Source organism: Pseudovirgaria hyperparasitica, assembly GCF_010093815.1.
Source record: "Pseudovirgaria hyperparasitica strain CBS 121739 unplaced genomic scaffold EJ05scaffold_4, whole genome shotgun sequence".
Lineage (NCBI taxonomy): Eukaryota > Fungi > Ascomycota > Dothideomycetes > Acrospermales > Acrospermaceae > Pseudovirgaria > Pseudovirgaria hyperparasitica.
The window spans coordinates 860,787-879,047 of NW_022985552.1; the positions used below are offsets into that span (position 1 = coordinate 860,787).

An 18,261-nucleotide genomic window follows, 5' to 3' on the forward strand; every position below is an offset into this window, starting at 1 on the left:
TGTGTGTGTGTGGATGCGTGTGTGTGTGTGGATGCGTGTGTGTGTGTGGATGCGTGTGTGTGTGTGGATGCGTGTGTGTGTGTGGATGCGTGTGTATGTGCGTATGTGTGTGGATGTGAATTGCGCGAGCGTAGCGAAACTCTTAGAGAAACGTGCGTGTGTGCGTGCGTTCACGTAAGGCAAGAATCGAGGCTCGGAGAAGAACGTGAGGACGTGAGAGAGACCTGACCTCAGACTGACCTCAGGCTGTGAGATGAGGATACTGATCAAGCCAAGCCGCGTCAGTGAACAAGTAAACAAGCAAGTAAGCAAGCAAGGGAGAGAGGACGTGAAGATGTGCAGACAGAAGACAGAGAGGACTCTCACATACCTAGTAAAGTCTAGAGACGCTTCGATATCAGTGTTCCAAGACTAGGTCGCAGGTAGGGAAAAGGTAGGAGAGAGGAAGAGGGAGCTCACTTGATATAGATGGCGGCCAGGCGGAGCCAGGGCCGGCCAGAGTGAGGTGTGGGAAGTAGCGGTGAGAATAAGGCAGAATGAATGCCAAAAGTGAATCTAGGACTTGTTGATGATGAAGATGATGATGAGACGAAGAGTGAGGGAATGAGGGAGATGACGCGATATTCGTTGCTTGGGTTTGTTATAGCGATATTCACTTTGCTGCACTGAAGAACCTCATGAACTCATGAAATGAACCATGTCGATCTCTTGCTTTTCATCTGAAGAACACATTAGGTCAAACCCTTTCGAGCAGCCAAAATCAATGGGACGACGTCTCTTCCCAAACCTGCTCTTCTGAGCCTTGGCCCTATAGAGCCCCAAACCCCTTGGAATAGCTCAACGCCAGCTCCAGCTTCTGCCGCATCTTTTCCTGCCCTGCATACTCCGGCAGCAGCAACTTGCCAAAACAAGTACTACTCGTCGGCAGCATCTCCGAGTCGCCTCCGTTCCGCACAATCGCAAACATCATGCTGCCAACCCCCCCGACCGGCACCCTATCACTCGCCGTCACAAACTCCAGTAACTTCGCCTTCTGCACATCGTCATACTCCAGCACAATGTTCCAGAACTGTGCGATGGTAGGGTGGTCCGCCGCATATCCATCTTCATATTTCGCAACACACTTAAGCTCATTCATGTCGATGTACTGATATCCCTCAATCACTTTGCGCAGACCGACGGGGTCGAAAAGCGAGAGAATGGTCGGGTCGAGACACCTCAGGAAGCCCTGACGGAATGCATGGAGCTGCGGTGCGACGGACTGGTATACGAGCCAAAAAATATAGTCATTGACGAACTGCGCTCGAGTGTCGTTTGTCACCAGAGGAGCCTCGTCAGTTGATCGAGGGTCCACATACGTGCGATCGTTTCCTTCGTACACCTTGTTGAGTACCTGCAGGCGGTCTGTACGTGGATTGGTCTGGCTGCTTGCCGGGTCAAGCATGTTGACGGTGATTGTCTCGCCAAAGGCGTCAAACGTGAATTCGTGAGAACCGCCGTAAATTTCACTCACATCGCCATCCTCCCAAGTCAGTAGCTGGTGGAGGGACCTCGCGAGATCTGGCCAGCCGTCCTGCAGTAATGACAAACATGAATGTGTCGTACTCAAGTCTAATAGAAAATAGTAAAATACGATTGGGAACGTCACCGGTAGCGTGATCCCGTTGTATACGGCCAGGGAGAATAAGAGACCAATGAGTTCGCAGTGTGCTAAAGAGGCCGGAGACGCTGGTTTGAACCATGTCATGCGTGTGTGTGGATCAGTAGTGAAAATTCCGTTGTCAGGGTTAAATGCTTCTGCAAGAGCTACGTGGAAGAATTCTAGCGAAACACCGCCCTGATCGACGCCATCTTCACCCTCGAGAGCGCCAATGCGTACCTTAAGAGGTCTCAAGAGTTGGGATTCGCTCAAGTGCCAAAGCTGGTTGAAACTGTCTTCTAATGCGTGGTTTCTGCGAACATCCAAGAGTAGATAGCGGGATAACAGATCCTTGAAAGCTGAGTGCCATGGTGAATGGTTGGGCCGCGCTAGCACGTCCAGCATCTGATTAAGACAACGAGAACGTTCCGCTGTCTCATATGTACTGAACATTCTCGAATAGTTGAAAGTCCGAAAGAGTACCAATAGTTCCTTGGAGCTGTAGAGAAAAGGATAGTTGAGAACATGTCTATGGTTTGGAGTAGGAATGTGTCTTGCGAAGTGTCCGGGAACTTTAACCTTGTCCAGATTGGCATAGAAATAAGGTATGCGAAAGAGTTCAGCAGTCAAACCAAATTGATCGACCGGTTTCTTGTCGTACAGTATTTCGTCTGTCAGGTCGGGCATTCGAGGACGGTACCACGCTAGATTCAAACGTCAGCACACGTACCTGATAGACTCATAGATGGAAATACCCATTTCGTTCATCATGTCAATAGCACCACCTACGACATTCCACCTCTTGATCAGCGGTTCTTTGTCCCAGTGAGTCACGCAGATGGTCTTCAGCCATTCCAGCCACACAGCAGACACGGACCAGCCTGGTCCATCGTGCTCTTCTGGGGTATCCGGCTGACAGTCGATAATCTCACGGCGACACTTCTCTGCTTCTTGAAGATACTCCAAGACCATACGCATGAGATCAAATGCGGTATTGTTACCTTCAGTCCCTTCAAGTGCGTTCAGGATCTCAAAGAAACAACGCCGTGCCGAGATTGCGCGTATCAATCTCTCGGCCAATCTTAACGCGGGCTCATATTGCATCGCATCAATTATCTCTATCAATGACTTTACAAGCGGTCTTGGAAGAGATTTTGTTGCCGAAGCAGGTATGTGAACACCATGAGACCGTTCTCGAACTAGTGGCCACACTGATGGGGAGCCTCTGGGCACCTGAGATGTCAGAGCATGGATGCAGATGATAATGACATATGCCGCTTCACAATCAGGTATATAGCGAGGGCCATCAGCCGACTTCTTCGTATCAAGACGTGCTGTGTGGTTTTTACCGCGATCTCCATAAACAGACGTCTGAGGGGTGCGTAAACGAGGTTCTTTACCGTCTACAATGATCTCTGGCGGCGGTCGAAAGAGAGGTTCCAACGCCTCCCAAAGACAATCGAAGATGAAAGCTCCATTGATGCGAGACCATCCTCTAAAAGCACTCTCGAGCTTCGTGGGATTTAGATGAGACAGTGGAGACTGAATAAGAGGACAGCCACGATCGGCAAAGGAATGCAAAAGTCTATCTATGTCGCTCAATGATCGTCTAAGAAAGATCTCTGCTGCCGCGATAGTAGGGTCTGGTGCCTTGAAGTAATTTTGAGAGTATGGAGTCATATATCCACGCCAAAGCGCTTTGTCCAATCGTGAAGACGACGAAAGCAAGACCTTTAACTTCTCCATGGTCGCGCACGTCAACGTGCGAGGTGGTATGAACTTTTCGCTTCCGTGCCGTCTAGGTGTAGGAAGCTTTCTAGGTGTGTCCCGAAATTCCCTGCTAAATGATGACTTCATGTTGTCCGAGGCACCGCCTGCTTCAGAGATCCCATGGTTAATGCCCACCTTGGTCGATGCGAGTTCGCTTGGGAGCTTGAACCGCAGTGTGGACTGCTCACAACCAAGTCCGTCATCCAATGAGCCTTTCTGTCCAGCAGGAAGAGCCCCATCAGTATCGGACACCCTAATATTTCGCTGTTCCAGTATATCTTTCTCTTCTTTGTGAAGCTTTAGCTTCGACTGAGTCTCATCATTATCCACCGGAATGAACTGCGAGCAATTTTGCTGGACAAATGGATTTGCATGGCTCGAAAGTTCGACAACTGGAAAGCGCTTGAAATAGAAATATATTAACGCCACTGTGTCGAACAGATTTTGGCTCAATGATAGCTTATCTAGCTGTGGCGCATGCTGCGCGTCCAGCTTCGACCAGAATGTACTTGATTTTTTGTGTGGTGTTCCTTTTGGCTCATGCATCTGAGCCGATCCTGTGTCGTGCCGCGAAAGCCATGATGACGCATCACAACCAATATCAAACGGGGATACGTGTAGCGCATGTTGGCAAAGGCCGGCCCCCGGATCATCTTGAGCAGCGAGATAGTACGCAAGCATACGGGCGGTGAGTACGGTCGGCGGCTTATAAGGCGTGTCTCGGACTCGTATCTGGGCGCTTTTACACATGGGAGTGGTGCAATTGCGTTTATGACATCCATAGAGGATCTGCGACATATATCTGAAACATGTTAGGCCGTTGTCAGCGTCTACGGTTCCGGTCGGCTCACCTCCGTACGAGGTACTGGAACGTGATACTCCTTCTCATGCGCTTGTCTTCAATATCTGAGCTTAGCTCGCCATCAGTGCTATGATGTACAACAGCCGTAAGCGGTGTTGGCGCGGGGCTCATCGTTGGATCGGCTGGACTCTTTGCAGCTGATGGTCCGGCTCCGTCTGGACCATTGGTCCACGATGAAGTATTTCGCATGTCATCTGTGTGGAGGTATATATAGTGCTCTACAGAGTCTTCGTGGCTCTGCTTGTGGAGCGCTGTTATATAGGGGTATAGAAGGTGGGAAGATACTGGACGCGTTCAAGCATCATCGCAAGTATCGCATTGGCGTTATTAGGCGGCGCAAGGTAGGTAATGAGGAACAGTGGATGTATCCAGGATCGAACGAGGAACTATGCGGTACGTACCGTGCTGATATATTCCTAGATGACATATATTACGAGTCACGCTACTGAGAGGCTTGAGACATTACACCTAATTATGCAGGTCTATTATGTACATAAAGCAGGTAGAGTCTTATCAGCTTTGGCTTACATGCTTCCACGCTGACAAGCAATATACAAACATCTGTGTCGAATAACAAAATCGCACTACTTTCTATTCTGATGATCTCATATGCTACATTCTTCATCCTATCTTATCCAAGTTCTCTACAATTTCGGTACACTGTTAAGCTTTTCTTCGCCCCTGTACGACCTTAGCACCATCTCCATCCGAGCTCCAACAGGTGTGATCCTTACAACTTCCGTTTCTTATTGATGAAGCTCCTCGCCGCCTGACTACTCTTCCTTGCCGCAAACTCAAAGCCGACAATTGGCCCGACCAATATATAGTCATGTGGTGCATTCTCCTGGATGTCCAACGCTACCTCATTACCCTCCTTCTTTAGTTCCTCGTATAGTTGCGTGTCGTCACCGAGAAGTACCTCGCTGCCACCGACCGTGATCCAGATCGGAACAGTGCTTTTGAACGGGTTGCCGAGAGGCGAGATATACTCGGCGAACTTCGCGCTTGGCGACTTCATGGAGTCAGGGATGTATTTCGAAATGCCCCAGGCACCGAAGGAGGAGTGGATATAATCAGTCGCATAGTTTGGCGCCATCCGGGTGCGAGCTTGATCATAAGAGCCATGAGGCTCGACCCAGGGCGAAAACAACAAACTGGCACCCGGCGCCGGAATGTCAACCTCCTTTCCAAACTGTGCAATATATCTCAACAGCGCCAAGCACAGATTCCCACCCGCCGAATCTCCCGAGATGATGATGCGGCTCGCCGGAACCTCCAAGTCGTGAAGCGGGTACAGATACGTCGTGACGGCGTCCTGGAACGCAGCCGGGAATTTGCCATTCGTCGGCGCGCCAGACAGTCTGTACTGCGGAGCAAACACAAATGGCAACTTGGCATGCTTGTTGAGCGTCGCGCCTGCAAAGCCTGCGTCTCTCTTGCGGCCATCACCAATCACGAAGGCGCCGCCATGGAAGTGTAGACCGACGTCTTTACCCTTGAGCTCAGCTTTGGTCGGGGCGTGCGGGTACCAGGTACCGCCGATCTTGATGGGCGACACATTTCCAACGCGCAGGGGACCGGTGTAGTACTTTTCACTTGCGGGCTCGACGGTTAAGAATTGCTTGCCCTCAGCGCCCGGAGCGAGTGGGAGGGGCACGTTCATCTCGACGGCGCCTGCGTGATAGAGGAACAGACGGACAATCTTGATGCCGATTGCTTGCCGGAAGGTCCATTTTGCGTTCGGGCGGAGGTTTGGAATGAGGTATGATACAACGAAGAGGGGGAAACGAGACAATTCGAATGCTAGAGCAAGGAGGACGTAGATGCCCTTGAAAGGCTGTGAGGTAATCAGTGCCATTGCCAATCTTGGTAACCAATTTTCTCGAATTTCGTGAAAAGATACTGTGTACTAAGAAGCTCGAAACACACAGAAACGGGAGTCCTTGAGAGAATGGTCAAGGCAAAGTTCGGATCACCGTGGGGAAGAGCAATATTTGAGCTCATGGTTGAAGCTACTAAACGATCATTTTAGCTGCTGTCGTCAGATGCCTCGGTACGCTGAGACCTTCTACGGAGCCGTGCCCAAGGAAGAGATCTCGACATTGCGGGGGTCTGTCTAGGGCTCGGGATGGTCACGTGGAGTGTGGGAGAACTGGATTTTGCCCTTTGGCATGTGATTCTCTGTCAGTAATATAGCTCGAGTCTTAATCCAAACAGTTTGAGCACTTCTCGTGATGATGTATGCTTAGTCTCATACTATGTAGAGCCTGTACTACCATCACAAGCTGCCAAGAGGTTCTATCAATGCGGATGACGGGAGGTACAGGCACTTGCCAAGCAAATATCAATATCTTAACAATACTCGTTTGCTACCCAACTTGGAACTCAGACTCATACACGTCACGATACGAATACTGTGAATTAATACAAAGTCAAGCAAACGTGATGATATATTTCAACTCGCATATCCCTGTTGGGAATCACAGGCCCCCTGGACGACATTTAGACCCTGGCTGAGAAGTCACTGCATTAGTGCCTCTTGGAAAGGCCTAATGTCTGCCTCAGGTTTCAGGGGCAGATAAGGCAATGTACGGACTCACGTCGCCCAAGTAAACCCTGCGAAGGGTTTGAGCCACGATTTGCAATTCATGAAGCAGCAATCTAATATATAACCAACAATCTTTGCATGTCTCGTGGTCGCGTCGAGTGAATTGCTTGGCGCCATTCGTCTCTGACAGCGCGTCGGCTGCTTTTTACTCAGGCAGGCCAGGGCTAATTAATTAGCTACGCCGTAATTAGGGTTGCATACGGCCCATGCCTGTACTACAAAGAGTACCACCATCAGCTTCAATAACACGGATTTTACAAAGTAACAACTTCTAATTTGGCCGTTGACGGCGAGGTATAAAACAACGTGCCCACAAAGGGCTGTGGCATTATTGCCACCCTATATCCCGAATTTCGCTAGATGGCGATGCCCTCTAAAGTGTAGAATTTCCAAAACTTTTGTTTATAATATCAGCTGGACACCGTCTAACCCTGGAACGTGTCTCCTAAAGTATTAATGCTCATGGCCATTCCGCGGCCCAAATAGCCATCTGCGTGTGCCTCGAGCCCTTCCATAGGCATCATACTGAGAGGTGATGCCTGGTTGCTCATCATGTGTTGCTGGTGGTGCTGCGCCAAGCTGTGGTGGCTACTTCGGCGTGATAAGGAACCTGCATCCCAGAATACTTGCTGATGGTGATTGTGATTTTGGTTCTGCTGCTGTTGCTGTTGCTGTTGCTGTTGCTGCTGCTGCTGCTGCTGTTGTTGTTGATTATGATGGTGATGATGTTGGCTGTGATGGCCCTGAGACTGGTGACTATGTGCCTGGTGGTGGTTCTGCGGGGGATTGTTTTGCGTCAAGTTTGACATATCCTCAACGTCGACATCACCTTCCGCATCCTCGTCATCCCCCTCACCGTCAAAGTCGTTGTTCGCATCGTCATCCATCACGCTGTCTGACGTTGCCGTGGTAGATATCGAGGGGATGATGGATCGTGATGAGGTTTTGGACAAGCTAGTGGAAGAGTTGCTCGTAGATACTGGTCCTGTGGTTGGGCTCACCTGCACCGATGAGTTATTGGTGGATCTACCTTTAGGTATCCTTACAGGCCCGAGCTGTGGGACAGATGATGTTGATAAGGATCGTTGCGCTTGCATTCCATTCGACTTGCTCCGGTTCTCACGGACCACATACCGCCACTTTTCGAGTAGTCGATCGTAGTCCAAGCTCATTGAGTCAACATGCTGTCCATATTGTTTCCTCAGTTCCTTGGCCATGTTTGCGGAAATGCGTGGCATGGCCGGATTTGCCTTGTCCGCGGTTGTAGGCGGGCAATTCCTCTTCAACTCGTCTATTTCCTGCTGTGCAACCTCCAATTTCGTTTGCAGGTCTCTCTGGGACTCTTGAGCGCGAGCAGAGAACCTTAACAGCTCCAACTGCCAAGCTTCCTGCTTCTGTTTCTCGGTCAATTTCTTCCAATGTGTCCAGGCAGCAGTCAAATGCGTTTTGACTTTCTGACACTCTACATCAAGGATTGGAGGTGTGGTCAGGGGTGAAGCAGACGCCGGGGTGTTTGGTGCAGTTTGCGTTGATTGTCCCAGTAAATGCTGACGTTGATAGCTGACTATGCGGTCGCGTGCTAGCTTTTGTAGAGTCTCGTGGTGCCTTTGCCCAGGTGGTTGTACGGACCAAGTGTCGTCTGCAGTAAAAGGTGTGCTGGAGAAGAGGGTCGGAGGAGTTTTCAACATATGTAGACACAGACCAGGGAAGTTGAGCGAACAGAAGTCGAATTCGAAGAGGCTAAAATTTCCACTTCGCATGCTAAAACCTTCAGTCAGTATTGAGCTTGCAGAACTTGGGTGATTGGTCATACCTTGCGTCACGGACATTCTGCAGCAGCTCTTTCAGAGCAAGCTCTGCCGCTTTGCCATTCTCCCATTCCTCGGAGAGCTTTTGTCGCTGCTCGAATTCCGTCTTTTGCTGGACGTGTCTTGAAACCTCTCGACGTCTTTCGGGCACAGTATTGATAGTGGGACGCGGGGCAAGATTGTTGATCAAGCCAGTGGCTTGCCAATTCAGCTCATTGAATCTGGTACGGACCTTCTCATTCGGACCAAGGGTATGGGACGGTGATTCGGCTGTGATGGGCGAACCCTCGTCTCTGGCCGATTCCTGAGGTGTGGGCGCTGCTGTGGCGGGAGCCGAGTCCTCTTGCCTGGACCAGACGCCGGAAGAAGAATTCCTCACTTGCCGCCTTGTTATGCCTCCTCGTAGCTTCCGAATCTCATCTACATTATGTATACCGTCAGGTGGCTTGGCGTTCTTGGGCTTTATGTATAGGTCAAGATGACGGCCGAGCGAGGAGGAGGTAAAGGCTTGACCGCAGTAGGGACAGTTCTTGTTCTTAGGGGCATAGTACTTTGGGCCAGACGGTTCGGTTTCAGGGCGAGGTGTCGAGGTTGTGGAGTCGCTCATGGTCGACATAAAACCCCCCGGGGGCCCAGCGAAGGAAGCTTCGGGTTGTAAGCAGAAGCAGAACACAAAAGCGAAACGAGCGTTGCCGCAGGAAGCAGAACAGGAACCGCTGGAAAGCGGAGCGTAAGGGAAATTAAAGCATAATAATTGTGAGAGGAAGCACCAGTGGAGAAAGAAAAGGAGAGAAGAAACAATTGCAGACGAAAGCAGAAGTAGACTCGGACGCCTGTTGAAGAGCTGCCAGGGTATACGGGACGGGGAAAAAGGGAGTGAAGCTAGGGGGTCTCGGTAGCGCGTTCCCGTCAACGACCTCGCCCAGGCTCACTACGCGGCCAATGCTGCAGCGGTCGCTAGATGTACAGTAAGTATTAGCTCCCGTTTCCTGTTTATTCATTTGCTACCTATCATTCATTCATTCATTCATTTACAAGAGGCCATCCATTTCCCCTGTCTGGCCTTGGTTCTCGCGGCTACTCAAATGCCTTTTGACAGCCATGCCTTTTTAAGAGTCCTCAGTTCTGACAATCTGGCAGACCATTGACACCATGAGTCATTTGAATCTACCGCGACGGGAAGACCAAAATACCCGGAGGACAGTTCCGGCATAAGAGACGGTAAGTACTTCCGGAATATGTAACTTGCTCGGACCCTCCCGTCTACAGACCGATCGAGTCTGACAAGGACATATATATGTTGCTGCTCCTCATACCACCATGAAACCTGTCCCTGGCACTTCATATCTCTTCTTCACTTATCTGATTCAGTCTGTCAACAAGGAGTTCCAGGCTGTAGAGATACAGACCGTCCTCAACACGGTACGGAGTCTCTTGAAACCGGCTACTATCATTGTACGATGCGGTTCTAGGGAGGCAGACCTTCTGGATGCCAACACATGTCGAGCTCCCATTAGACATTCGTCGCCACGTTTTCTTCTAGGTCTCTTACCAGTTCAACGTGTAAGACGCGCATTGTGCCATGCTCGTCCTATCTCCGATCGCTTAGCTCGACTAAGCGGTGACTTAAGCACGAAGCCAAAGCAGAATGAAATGCTCGCGACTTTCCGGAACACCTTCGTGACTAGCTGACGAGTCGTCTAGGTCCTTCCACGCTTTATATGGCGTCATTGGGCCTGCAATACAATGCAATACGTCGCGTGCGATCCAGCCAGTGGTCGTGCCAGACCGGCAGTTTCAAACAAGCCGAGCAAGAGTTTAGGTGCGATTTCAATGCTGCTGATACGTCGATAACCAGTGTAGTCATAATGCCGATGAACTCCCAGCTCCTATTGCAAAGTTCAAATCACGTTGTGCCAGCAGCTCTTGAAGTGTCCATCTACAGAAGACCTGAAGAACAAGGGGAGAAATTTTATTTTCTTTGTGACGGCCCCTCCTTCAGTCCTGCATGAAGCATGAAGCAGGGATAATATCAGCAATAGGCTCTAACTCGTTGGTGACGCGATCAGTCAGAACGTCCGGGAGGCCCACATGTTCGAGAAAAGAGAACTTCTTACGAGTTTGACATGGAAATCCATATGAAGGCTGATAAAGATCCTACGGGTGGGGCTTTGATAGCCATAAGATTGCTACTCACACGGCCACAAGCTGAAGCTGCACCCGCAATTTTGCAAGCCTCATGAACCGGTATCTCGAGGCATATTTAAAGGGTAAATGATCTATCAGAGAAGACCAAAAAGATTGTGATGTTTGACTGGTCAGATAGGTCTGTCTCCAAAGCAGAGTTGCCTGGGCACACCAGCACAATACAGCAGACCAAACAAACAAGGACATTATTCGTATGCACAAGTCCTTGCTAAGAAGTGGAGAGGACGAGGGATCCCTGATATGACTACCTGGATAATTATTTAATTAATTAGTATGAATAGTCAACAGCCAAAGAAAGCAGGATGGCTGGAGAATTTGAGGACTAAAACGAATAGCGGGCTAAGGTAGCGCCCCCCCTCTCTCCCTGATAGATGACGCTTAATCCCACGACAGGGCTGGGTGACTCTCTACTAACTACATGCTGTTCTTGAATATATTGAGAGAGAGAGTGTGTGTGTCTGTATATATATATGTGTGTGTGTAAGTGGCCAGCGATGTTAATTAATTACTCCGACGGTTTGCTTGGGAGATTGGTTTGTGACCTGTAATTATTACACAGGATCGGTAAAGATCGCTTCCCTCTCTGTCTTTTGCTTCTCTGCCTCCCGCCGCCTCTGCCCTGCCTGCCTAATACTAACACTATCACTACTACTGCTACTACTCCACACTAACCCTCTTAGCTCGTCGAAACCACCTCCTCCACCACCACTTCAACGCTCGCCCTATACACACACACGCACACACACATTCACTCTCCCACCCACGCACTCTACCTACCTACCTTGCGCTCGCCTCTGTCCGCCATTCAGCCATTCTGTGCGTGAAGCTGCCGAGAGACATGTCCAGAGTGTCTTAAAGTCTATTCCTCCATGTCGACCTTCTCATGAGCCTTATTCATTCCGCTTCCCATCGCCTCCAAGCGAAGCCTTGTCGCTTCGGCGGCCTTTGTGTGACGCCAATCCGCATCCAACACTGCCGCCATGCAGGTTCGTTCACCCCTCTCGACCATATTGCACACTACAAGATGACTCTGGCTCTGTACCGCCTCGTCCATTGCCCAATCCCCTCACCAATCAATCCTGTTACGCGCTCTCTTCTCAGCGGCGACTTCACTCCCTTTCACTTCTTGCTCGGTTCAATGCTGACAGCCTCTCTTCATCTCTCGCAGACTACCAAAACCGAACGAGCCTTAGAGCTCGACCGCCTATATCAAGCCCGCCGGGGCCATACCCCACAGATATCCATAAGCGATGAAACTCACCATATAACGGAGGCTATCGGGGACATGTACGGGCGTGAAGATGACCACTTTCGAAAGCGGGACCCTAGACCTTTGAGCTTTGTCAGTTCTCCGCAAGGCGAGAACTTCGAAAGCAATCCGAGCCGAAGCCAGATTCCTCGAACTCCATCGAACGGAGCACCGATAAGATCCCCCCTCAGTCCGACGAACACGCGAACTGCATCGACAAATCAAGATAATGGACATCCCTCTCCTCCTTCCCTCAACCGGACCAATTCAGACACAGCCCAACAACAATTTCCCATCAATGACCTGGACTACGAGTCCAGCCCTGCGGCTGTCGCCCAGGAGCTTAGTAACCTTCAAGCAATACGGCGCATGTCAATGGATGTCAATAAGTCTGATCCCGATCTTCCATCGTTTGGTGGTGGCATCTCGATACCTCCGATGGCCCCCTCACATGAAACCGATGAGAACGATGCATCGACATTATACTGGGTACCTGCGTCGCTCCACCCAGAGCTTGCGCCGAAGGAGTTCAAGACCTTCATCGAAGAAAGGGTAGAGAAAATGCGAAGGCGGAACAGCGGAGGTGAGGACAGCCTATCCCCTGACGGCCTTGGACGTTCAGGATCCGGAGGAGGCCTGCGAAGAAAGAAGTCAATGTTGTCGAAACAGATCAACAGTGGTACTGATTACAAGGATGGTGCGGATAGACTGGAACGTAAGAAATCCGGTGCGAATCAACTACCAAACGCCCTCGAGAATATTTCGGAGCTCGAGCATTTGGTCAATGATCCTTCTTCCATAGTGCAACGAACGAGCGGCGATACCTTGCGTAGATCAAATGATTCTGGGGAGCAACCTGACGATATGCCAATTCTACCTGCAAAGTTAGGTACCCCTTTGTTGAAGCGATCCATAAGGACAAACTATCGCAGGGGTAGCTTAAGAAAGGGAGAAAGAGTTGGGACGACGCCTCGTAGACCAGGGTTCAGAGGTGCCGAAACCGATACGGAAGAGTCCCCAGTGTCGTCACCAAGTACCACACACAATCCCGACTTTCCTGGTGCACCGTTGACTAGGGTACAAACTGAACCCTTGAATCGCCGCCCTTCAGCAGCAGAGAATTTCTCACGGCCTACTAGAAAGCGTTCTCCACCAAACCAAACGCAACCGTACCAGACTCCTTCGACCGACGATAAAGAAGCTTCAGGCCGACAACAGAAATCTTTCCACTCTAGAATTGCGTCAAACGGACGTACGACTGCAAATTTGCCCGGCTACGGACCTCAGCAGAAGGTCCCCTCCATTGTAGAGACTCCGCCAGCAGACACGTCGAAAAGCGGTGTCCAGCTTCCGGCGCGATCATCTTCTCATGAAATTCCTCCACACTTGAACTCCCAGCAACCACAGCACACACCGCCTCCAGCAGGTCCGCTACCTGCCCGCCCACCGCTCATCAAGCAAGCTTCGAATGCAAACAGAGAACCGCCCATCAGAGACAGGCCACCGTCGAAGCCTACCAACCAGACCCTGGAAGATATCATCTCAAAACCCACCCCGCTTCCCGGGAATCTGAGTACCAGGACTGATACTCTCTCATCCATTCCGTACGATGATAAGAAGTTGGAGAAGAAACCTTCACGGGAAGGGAAGAGTGGTGAAGGAAGTGGCAAGAAATGGTGGTCTTTCGGTGGTAGCGACGACAAAGAGAAAGACAAGGAAGAAAAGGATCTATCGAAGAAGTCGTCAAAATCGAAATTCACAAAAGCCAACATCGACAAATCTCATGATAATACACGCCTGGACGTTCTTCAAACGTCGATTGATGGCTCTAAAGGTCGCGAGAGCCTCGTTCTGGACCGAGAAAACGTCAAGTTAGACGAAGAGCGTCGTAAAGACAGCAATCGTAAAGCGTCTGGCAATGAATCAAAGAAAGAGAAGGGGGGCTCGACGTTTCTTTCATCTCTTTTTGGCAGTACGAAGAGATCTGAGAAGGAGTCTGGCGGTAAAAGAGCGAGCTCTTCAAGGGGAATCTCACCAGAGCCTCCACTTCGAATTCTCAAGCCCGATATCGATTACAATTGGACACGTTTCTCGATCCTTGAAGAAAGGGCGATCTATCGGATGGCCCATATCAAACTTGCAAATCCTCGTCGCGAGCTTTACTCACAAGTGTTGCTCAGCAATTTCATGTATTCATACCTTGCGAAAGTCCAGCAGATGCATCCCCAGATGCAGATAGCACAGTCGCCAGCGCAACAGAAGCAGCAGCAGCAGCAGCAGCAAGCCCAGCAACAGCAAGCCCAACAACAGCAGACGCAGCCAGAGCAGGCCGACCCACAAGGGTCTCAACAACGGCGCCAGACGCAGTCACGTCAGAGAGCAGACCAACCTGAGGAGTTCTCCCAGTATCAGCGTTATCAAGAGGTAAGTGTTTCTATCATGGGCTAGATATCCGTTCTTATGATCTCTGTAGCAGCAAGCGCGCCTTGACACGTCTCCGTCCACGCTGGACACCAGCAATCATGGGCCCCTCAGGCCGGATCCGCCTTCCCCCGCCGACGATCGTGATCAGCAACGTTCCAATTCCAGACCCTCACGTCAGCAGGAATATGACCGACATCAGAACAGCAACGGATATAGTGTTGCCAGCGGCGATCGATACATGGGCAACCATGGCAGCAGTTCCCAGCAAGGATATTATCAACAAGACCTTTTTGATGATAATGACAACACTAAAGACGACGAAATGTGGTGAAACGACTCATTGCGTACAACCATGCACACAACCACACCTTTTTGTTGGCTTCGCCCGCGTATCCCATGACCTCATCTTGGTTATACGATGCCCATTCGGAATGGTAGTCCTTGGTGATTTCAAGTTAAGGAGTATATCCCTCCAATGTTTTGACCCAAGGAGTTCGCAAGACTTCCGACGCAAGGGCAACCCCCAGACTCGCACGCATCCACTAGATTCGGACATATGAATTACCTTGCCCAGGTCCTTGTCCCGGCGCACACACGTCCTAGTGACGGTCGCTAGAGAGTTCTGTATCATATCTCCAGATTCGTTGTCCATTTCTCCTCGAAGCCATGTTCATCCGCTATCATTTCTTCGATTCTGTCATGCACTCGTTATTGGTACGTTGATGGTAGCATCATTCATGATGAAAGGAGTATTTGGATTACGGCGGTGCATTACACGGTGCGAATGATTACAAATCTCGCAACATGTAGATCATTATTATTAGTGACTCAGCGACTAGTTGACATGGCTAGTTAGTCGCGAGTGGCGGTGTTGGAGAGGGATAGAGGGGAAGTAACTATACGCTGGCTATATGCAGCGATCAATCAATTGATTAATACACACGAACGTCGACTCGTTCACGACTGATTGAAGTCTTGGGGAATCGATATGTGGGCTAAATGTATTTGAATCAATCGACATGACGCAAACATGAATACCGACATACAGGCAGGGTAGGTACGATGCGAACATTGATTGTCCGACAGTCCTCTTCTTGGGAACCAGGTAGAGAAGACTATCCGGAACAAACCTTGGAATAAACCGACGACCCTACCTACATACACCAGACATTAATTCTTAACTGTCCTACCGAAAAACCCTAGCGTCCTATACTATATACCCCTATATCAAAACACCAAACACCGCCGTTCAGTCCCTCCTCACCATCAGCAACCTCCTCGAAATAACCAACCGCTATACCATTACCACCGAACCGCATACCCTGCGCAGGCCTACCTACCTATCCTATCCATCATCCTTTTCACCCCTCCAATAAACCCCGAAAAAACCATGCATACCACCACTACACCACCACTACCAGACCCAGAACAAGGCATCTTCACGGACTCGCAAAGCACACTCGGCGCAGACACGCTTGTTTCCGACCTAGCTGACGAGGTAAGCTGAGGCGAGGTGCTTGCTTGAATGAATGAACGAACGAAGACAAGCAGTGCTAAATGGAATGGACTAAGCAGCATTCCCACACCCCAGACGACACAGACTCAACCCCAAAATCCACAAATCTTCCAACATTCCCCGCCCTCCTCTCCGCCCTCCGCGCCGCACACCCCTCCTCCTCCCCAAACCACGACAAAACCACCACCACCACCACCACAACCACCCTCCTCTCCGCCCTCGAGACAGAACGCAAAACACTAGACCATGCGCACAGCACGCACGTGGAGATTTGTACTGCGCGCATGGATGCGTACGGGAGGTTGTTGGGGTGGTATAGGGTGGAGTTGGGGCGTAGGCCGCCGTGGTGGATGGTGTGGGTTATTTGTGGGCTTGCTGGGGTGGTGGTGGGGTTTTTGGGGGTTGGGCTTGTTTTGTGGGGGGTTGGGAGGGTGTGAGGAGGGGTGAGATGTGAGATGTGAGAGGGGGAAAGGAGTTGGGGGGGAGGAAAGTGAAGGGGGAAAGGGGGGGAGAGGAAGGGGGAGGGAGGGTGTTTGGATAGGCTGCCGTTTGGTATGTTGAATGAGTGGCTGCTTTAAGGTCTGTCTTGTATGGTATGGGGATAGGTAAATGACTACAGTGCGCATGTGAGAGATTATTAAATTTCAGTTCGGTTAGACGAGGATTCACGACTGAGTGTTGGAGATTGATTACATGCAATGGAAATCGAATTCAGTTATTTTTCTAATACACACACACTCACACCAGAAACGCCCTTATCATGCTTTGCTTTGCTTGGCTCTGCTTTGCGTCTCAACATTCCATTCCATTTCCATGCCGTTGCGTTTAATATATGACCGATATTACCCCATGTTTCCGGAATTATGCAATAGAATAAATACATTACGGATGATCACTGTTCTTACATGACAGCTGCTGCAACAGCGGCAACACCCGCTGCATACATCCACCCGTCGACACCCTCCATCTTGGTCGCTGCCCCGGTAAATGCTGGAGGCGTGGGGGTTACTGCCCTGGTTGGTATAGTAGGAGTTACACGTGTAGACGGAACAAGGCTTGTTGCGCAGACACTGGCCATACTACCGTAGCCCTCGCCAGGCACCATGACGCATGGTGGGGCTGGGCCAGCTGGTGGTGTTGGGTTAGGACCGACTGCGGGACCTGTCGGCGCTGGACCTGGACCACCTGTAGGTGCAACTTGTGTTGGGGGAGGGGGAACTTCAATCCCCTGTGAGGATGGAGCTGGGCCAGGTCCTCCCGCGGATGGAGACGGGGGCGGAGGTGGAGTTCCATCTGACGATGGTACAGGTGGAGGAGGAGGAGGAGCACCAATAGAAGACGGCACTGGTGGTGGTGGTGGTGGTGGTGGAACACCACCAGAAGATGGTACAGGCGGTGGAAGTGGAGTATCCCCAGACGACGGCGCTGCCGGTGGAGGTGGAGGTGGAGTAACCCCTGAAGATGGCGCTGGTTGTTGAGGTGGTGGAGGTGGAGCACCACCAGAAGATGGCGCTGGTTGTTGAGGCGGTGGGGGTGGAGCACCCGCAGACGACGGCACCGGTGGCGGCGGATTACCTCCATTTGGTGGACCAGGAGACGGCGATGGCTTCTCGAGTGTGATGACACGCGTGGATTGGGCAGTCTTTATGATGGTTGTGACCAAGGTCGTGTCAACGCCATTGCTCGCTGGAGGAGCCGGTGGTGGAGGTGGTGGCGGCGCTGGTGATGGCCCTGGGTTACCAGGTGTTTGATCAATAGTACTTGGAGCGAATGTGAAATCGGGCTGGTCTGTCGAGACAGGACACACAGTAACGCCGATTGAAATCAACGTGGTCTCTACAATGGTCGAATGAGCCGGACAGTGAACGACGGTAGATGCACAGGCTGTGATAGTATGTACAGATGTGCTGTAGATGGTCGATGTAGTCAGATCCGCAGCAGATGGCGCTGGCGTTGGTGCAGGCGTTGGTGCAGGCGTTGGTGCAGGCGTTGGTGCAGACGTTGGTGCCGGCGTTGGTGCAGGTATCGGTACTACCGGCGTTTCATTTGTTTCAACTGCCGATGAGGATGCTATACTAGCCGCAGGAGACTGTATGGACGGTATCGCATCGGGTGGAGGTGCTGGTGGAGCACTGGTTTCAATGAAAGCAGAGGAAGCAATAGACGAAGGAAGGGCA

General features: G+C 50.9%; 4 protein-coding genes across 4 annotated transcripts; 1 reads left to right on the forward strand and 3 right to left on the reverse strand.

Annotated features, from left to right (window-relative positions):
- Positions 1–387: 387 nt before the first annotated feature.
- Positions 388–4,621, reverse strand: EJ05DRAFT_536470 (uncharacterized protein). Its single transcript, XM_033749315.1, has 3 exons — positions 4,261–4,621; positions 2,395–4,211; positions 388–2,343 (listed from the first exon to the last, which is right to left on the reverse strand). The coding sequence occupies exons 1-3, from the start codon at positions 4,458–4,460 to the stop codon at positions 809–811; spliced, it is 3,552 nt and encodes a 1,183-aa protein (XP_033602801.1). The 5' UTR covers positions 4,461–4,621; the 3' UTR covers positions 388–808.
- Positions 4,622–4,814: 193 nt separating this feature from the next.
- Positions 4,815–6,495, reverse strand: EJ05DRAFT_474236 (alpha/beta-hydrolase). Its single transcript, XM_033743567.1, has one exon. It carries the CDS (start codon positions 6,127–6,129, stop codon positions 5,002–5,004), a length of 1,128 nt encoding a protein of 375 aa, XP_033602802.1. The 5' UTR covers positions 6,130–6,495; the 3' UTR covers positions 4,815–5,001.
- Positions 6,496–7,059: 564 nt separating this feature from the next.
- Positions 7,060–9,526, reverse strand: EJ05DRAFT_508895 (uncharacterized protein). Its single transcript, XM_033748049.1, has 2 exons — positions 8,693–9,526; positions 7,060–8,640 (listed from the first exon to the last, which is right to left on the reverse strand). The coding sequence occupies exons 1-2, from the start codon at positions 9,301–9,303 to the stop codon at positions 7,305–7,307; spliced, it is 1,947 nt and encodes a 648-aa protein (XP_033602803.1). The 5' UTR covers positions 9,304–9,526; the 3' UTR covers positions 7,060–7,304.
- A 1,989-nt stretch (positions 9,527–11,515) lies between these two features.
- EJ05DRAFT_280656 (uncharacterized protein) lies at positions 11,516–15,187 on the forward strand. Its single transcript, XM_033740443.1, has 3 exons — positions 11,516–11,881; positions 12,064–14,568; positions 14,621–15,187. Exons 1-3 carry the CDS (start codon positions 11,876–11,878, stop codon positions 14,897–14,899), a joined length of 2,790 nt encoding a protein of 929 aa, XP_033602804.1. The 5' UTR covers positions 11,516–11,875; the 3' UTR covers positions 14,900–15,187.
- Positions 15,188–18,261: the final 3,074 nt, after the last annotated feature.